General features: G+C 45.9%; 1 protein-coding gene across 1 annotated transcript in view; it reads right to left on the bottom strand.

The window, feature by feature from the left end:
* LEMD3 (LEM domain containing 3) overlaps positions 1-5790 on the bottom strand; it is a 63219-nt gene extending 57429 nt beyond the window's left edge. The window contains exon 1 of the mRNA XM_059402536.1: positions 4226-5790. Within this exon, the coding sequence (XP_059258519.1) occupies positions 4226-5750 (1525 nt within the window). The 5' untranslated portion in view covers positions 5751-5790. The remainder of the gene's footprint in view (positions 1-4225) is intronic.
* Between the last annotated feature and the right edge of the window lie 210 nt (positions 5791-6000).

A 6000-nucleotide genomic window follows, 5' to 3' on the forward strand; every position in this document is an offset into this window, starting at 1 on the left:
GACATTCAAGTTTCAGTCCAAACGTCACCTCCTTGGAGAGGCCTGCTCATCTGCAATATTCCATATTCTTTTTTTTTTTAATTTCTTTTCTGCATAACAGTATTCATTGTTTTTGTACCACACCCAGTGCTCCATGCAATTCGTGCCCTCTCTAATACCCACCACCTGGCTCCCCCAACCTCCCACCTCCCCCGCCCCTTCAAAACCCTCAGGTTGTTTTTCAGAGTCCAAAGTCTCTCATAGTTCACCTTTCCTTCCAATTTCCCTCAACTCCCTTCTCCTCTCCATCTCCCCTTGTCCTCCATGCTATTTGTTATACTCCACAAATAAGTGAAACCCTATGATAATTGACTCTCCCTGCTTGACTTATTTCACTCAGCATAATCTCTTCCAGTCCCGTCCATGTTGCTACAAAAGTTGGGTATTCATCCTTTCTGATGGAGGCGTAATACTCCATAGTGTATATGGACCACATCTTCCTTATCCATTTGTCCGCTGAAGGGCATCTTGGTTCTTTCCATAGTTTGGCGACCGTGGCCATTGCTGCTATAAACATTGGGGTACAGATGGCCCTTCTTTTCACTACATCTGTATCTTTGGGGTAAATACCCAGGAGTGCAATTGCAGGGTCATAGGGAAGTTCTATTTTTAATTTCTTGAGGAATCTCCACACTGTTTTCCAAAGTGGCTGCACCAACCTGCATTCCCACTAACAGTGGAAGAGGGTTCCCCTTTCTCCACATCCCCTCCAACACATGCTGTTTCCTGTCTTGCTAATTTTGGCCATTCTAACTGATGTAAGGTGGTATCTCAATGTGGGTTTTAATTTGAATCTCCCTGATGGCTAGTGATGATAAACATTTTTTCATGTGTCTGATAGCCATTTGTATGTCTTCATTGGAGAAGTATCTTGTTCATATCTTCTTCTATCCCAGGCAAAGTTACTATCATTAATTGTGTTAGCAACTATCGCTCTCTCAAATCCTTATTTGTTTACTTGTCAAGCTCCCCTTCCCTCTCCCCACCCGAACACTTAAAATGGTGCTTGGCACAGAGTAGGTACTCTATTGTATGTATTTACATGAAAAGCATTAAGAAAGTTTTCAGAGGTATTATCTGAACTTATTTATACCAGGGGTGAATGGGAGACTAGAAGGTAGAGGTAGACAATACTTATTCATTTTTTGCTTCATAGATCTCTACCCAAAATTTCTACAAAAAGCATGCCTTTCCTAATTGGAAAACAATTTTTATTTAATGACCACATAAACCCAAGATAGCCAATCTATTCTGCATCTCCATTTTCTCTTGTTGGGTTGTCATGACCTAATCTCAGTGCAGGCTGATCCTTTAGTTGTTTTGGTAGGACAGTACAAAGTTAGACTCTTAAACCGTGGAGCTAGAGAGAACTTAGGGATCATCTACTCCAACCCCCTAGTTATACAGATTAGGAAGTAGAGACTCACAGAAATTTAACTAATAAAAGCAATTTAATTAATAAAACTAGGGTATTGATAAAAAATTTTCAAAGACCAAATGATTAAGAACTATTTAAAAGGCAAATCTATTATACATTACACATAACTTAAATGACAACTAATAAAAGCTTACTAAAGCTTACTCTCATAAATAACCTACAATCTTCTGGTAAAATTATTACTCAAAGCAAAACTATTTCTTTAAGCACAGTATTTGACCAATGAACCCTATGGTTAAGCTCTGGTTAACCATTATACTATGACAAAGGATTCAGAATACATAAATATAGGGAGTGAAAGTTATTCACCGTTAGGTGTGCAGACTAACTGAATTAGCAGGCACGTCTTTCCACCAGAGTATTCAGTAAATCAAATATACAATACAGTTAAGGATTCATTACACTTGGATTCAAATTTCTGTATCAATGTCTACATTGTATTTTTAATGGAATTTAATAAAAATTAAATGCTGAATAAGAAATCCACTATTAAATATTTACAGAAATGACTTAACTATTTCTCTTAACATAGATACCATAGTTTACCAGGTATACAACGAATTTTATCTAAACTTTAAATAATACCACTTTATGGTTATTTAATAAGCTACCTCAAGTGATCCTTACAACAGCCCCATAGACAGCAGAAGTTATTACTCCTATTTAACATAGAAGAATGAGGTTTCAGAGGTTAAGGAACTAAGTCATTTGGACAAGTCCTAGGACCCAGATCCTCTACCTCTTAGCCACTGTTGTTTCCATCACCCAAACTACTTTACTTTTACCATGTATTAAAAAATACAAAAAACACAATTTCTTTCCTTCCACATTGGTAAAGGGGCTAGTAAAACCCTAGCAGTCCTATCCCTTTCTATTCCAACCAAAATATTCGTACTTAAAACAAAACGCACTCCTCTTAACAGTGAGTTGAAAGATGTGACAGTCACCTTAATCGAGAATTGTGCCCATCAGTAATAATAATGCCATTAATTTATAAGAAGTTTACTAGTTTAACTTCTAGTGTGACCTTATTTCTTGTTCTCCCAAATTATCTGAGACAGAACACAATGTATCACTCTTGCTCCCAGGGAGCAAGTTAAAGTGAGTGCTGGGTTTCAGGGATTTTCTTACTCCTCTAATTAAGCAACAGAGTAATAAACTATTCTTTGATGATCTTAGAAATGGCTATACCCATTCTAATTCCTACTCTTTATGTAAATCTGCTAACTGCACATTCACTATTTTGGAACAAAACAAACAAAAGTAAGGCTCATTTTATAAACACAAATCATAATAAAATGACTTCATGCTGGGTGAAAGGGTAGGACGTTTCAGGGGGAGTGGAGAGAGGGCCCTAACACTAAGAAATTATATCTTCAGCAATCCATCACACACTACATCTACTTTCTCTCTTTCAATCTGTGTAGGCATCATTCTAATCGATATCAGCATCATTTCACTGATAAGGAAAGGCAGGCTCAAATTCTTGCTCACTCCCCCTTGCTCAAGATACTCTAACCACTCTAACCTATAGGAACGCTCTTGCTCGACTCAAGACCTTTCTTGCAATTTCTGCCCAGAGTGCTCTCCTGTCTCCCTACAATGCTGTCTCCTCCTGCTTCAGATCTTACCTCAAAGAGTAGCTACTCTCACTATCTCTCAAGCAGCATATACCAACTATTCCATCCTTATTTCCTTCACAGAACACAAAATGATCTGTACCTACCCTTGCGTTGTAGGACAGAAATACTCTTGATTTATCATCACTGCTGTACCCTACTTCTATCCTACAGCACAGATGATGATGCCAGCTTAATGAATGAATGAACACACCACACCTGCCCACAGTGTTTTAGAGCAAGTAAATCCCAGGGCCTAAAAACTGGTATCAGGTAAATGGTAAACCCCTGCTCTGCCCTGCGCTGACCTACCACTACTTTTTCAGGGGTATGAGACAAGATGCTTTGGCCTGGGCAGTATTTTTTTTTTAAATATTTTATTTATTCATTTGAGAAAGAGAAAGACCGAGTACAAGGAGGGGGAGACAGAGAAGAAGGGAGAGGCATAACCCCTGCTGAGCTAGGAACCCAACGAGTCCAGGGTTTGAGCCCAGAACTCTGAGATCAGAACCCATCAAGGACCCAAGCTAAAGGCAGACACTGAACCATGTGAGCCACCCAGGCGCCCCCTGGGCAATCAATTTTGAGCTGTGTCTTCCCACGTTCTATATTTGTTTAAAGAAAATATAGAAACTATAGAAAATACAGAACTACAGAACTTAATATTCCAAAATATTTAACTGCAATATCAAGAGCTCTTACATTGCCTTTTAGAATCATAACTCAATTTGAAAAAACATCTATGATGTCCCATAACAATCAAAATACTCCAATACTGTTAAGTAACCGCCATCTGCACACAGTTATTTAAGGCTAAAAGGAAAATTTAAGTCACACACATAAATGCATTTTACTAATAGACTCGTAATATTTTGCTCTTTTATATGATGTTTTGAATTCCTCAATGGATCATACAGAAAAATTTTAAAACCAGGCATGGGATTATCGCTCTGATAATGGTACTAATGTTCTTTCTTAAAGACGACACAAGTGCACCCGATCTGCTGCCATGTCGCTATTAAAACATGTTCTTGCAGACAGTCACCTGGTGTAAAATGCCCAGTGTGGTTACAACAAACCCCTAGCAATACCCCCTTTGTTTCATTACCCCACAGGGTTCAATACTTACTGCTGAGCCCTCCATCCTCGGATACTCCTGTCCCTCTCATTCCTAGGTAAGTCAGTCCCAATATTAGGAAAAATAAGCAGGCAGCAGTTAAGAGAAACATCGACAAGTAGTGGGCACTGAAACCCCCTGCAGGGGACACCTCCTCCCGTTTAAATTGCTGGAGAAGTTCCTCCTCGGGTTCGGAAAGCTTCGGTTTGTTGTATGTGTTTTTCAGATAGGTATGATTGGCGCCCGTATGATTGGAGTGATTGATCCTGAGTGAACTAGAGGCAGCCACCGACGCACCGGGAGGGAGGCTGTTGGAAAAAATCCTGGGGGAATCCGCACCGAAGGCCCCACTGCCGATATGATTATTGGTTTTAAGAAGGGAGCCTGTGGACGAATCCAAGGTTGAGTCCATGTCAGTCAGTGGCGGGGACAGGAGAGGGGCCAGCTTCTTAGCGTTGACACGGTACCTAGGAATGGGGCTGGAGTCCAGGGGATCACACCCTCCTCCCTGCTCCGCCGCCGCCGCCGACTCTTCGAGGTTTCGGCTCCTGTCTAGACTCCCCGCAGCCGCCGCCCTGTCATTCATCTGGATTCCTCCCCCTCCCTGAACTGAGGTCTCCAGCCGGCCGCCGGCAGATTTAGCAGTCAGCGAAGAGAGAGGCTTACTGTGGCTCCGCCTGGGCCGATGCCGGGAAAGGGAGTCGTCCTTTAATACCTGTCTGCTGGAGGCCACGTCGTCGTCCTCCTCTTCCTCCGAGTCCGAATAGTTCTCCCGGCAGCTGTAGGAGAGAAGCCGGCTGCCGTTCACGGTCCGGCTCGCCCACAGCGGCTCCTCGGCCTCTGGGTCCCTGTCCTCTCCGTCTTCCCCCTCCTCCTCCTCGTCCTCCGCGGCTCCATCTCTCGCCGACGGGGTCTGCAGCTCCGCAGCCGCCGGCCGCCTGGCCCCCCACCACGAGTGGGGCTTCCTGCGTTCGGCCGAGTTGCTGTTAGTCACCTCGCTGGCGGCCAGGGGCGCCGACAGCGGTTTGAGCCCGCGGTACTGGAGCGAAGCCCGATCTTTCCTCCCACCGCCGCCGCCGGCCTGGTCCCGGGGACTGGCCTCCACGTCCGACTCGTCCGAGCTGAAGCCCAGCAGCACTTTGCTGCCAGCCGTGGGGGCGGCCGAGGTGCCCCCGGGCCCTCCCAAGGAGCTCTCCGGGCCCGAGGCCGAGATTCGGCCCAGGCCCCCAGGAGTCCGCAAGTAGGAGAGATCGCCCGAGACTGGCCGGACCCCCAGCCCTGGGGCGGCCGCCGCCGGTCCCGCCGCCGCAACCGCGGCGGCTGCGGTGTTATTGTTATTACTGTTCCGCGTCTTGTTGCCGCGGCCCCCAGACCGGTGCTGCTGCTGCTCTTCCTCTCGAAGCTTCTTCAGCTTCTTGAGGTAGACCGGGCGGGTGCTCTCCGTCACTGGGCCAGGAGACAGGCCGTAACGGCGGAGCTGAGAGAAAAGCTCCTCATCCGAGAGCTGCTGAGGAGCCGAAGCCGCTGCCGCCGCCATTTTCTCTCCAGGGTGTTTTACAAGCTCCGCGCTACCGGAAGTGACGCGCCGCCCTAGACCCTGAACTAGACCGGGCTGCGTCGCCCTCCCAGCGCCACGGGCGCCTCGGCCAATGGGAGGCGCGGGAGGAGCTCACCTGAGCGGGAAAAGGCCACCTGAGCGGCGCGCGGCTCCCCAGGCGGAGAGTTTTTTTACTCTCTCACCTTAGGAGCGTCAGCGCACTCTCTCCCGCTGTTCTCTGTCCTGCCCT

The sequence above is a fragment of the Mustela nigripes genome, chromosome 6 (genome assembly GCF_022355385.1).
Source record: "Mustela nigripes isolate SB6536 chromosome 6, MUSNIG.SB6536, whole genome shotgun sequence".
NCBI classification, from domain to species: Eukaryota; Metazoa; Chordata; class Mammalia; order Carnivora; family Mustelidae; genus Mustela; species Mustela nigripes.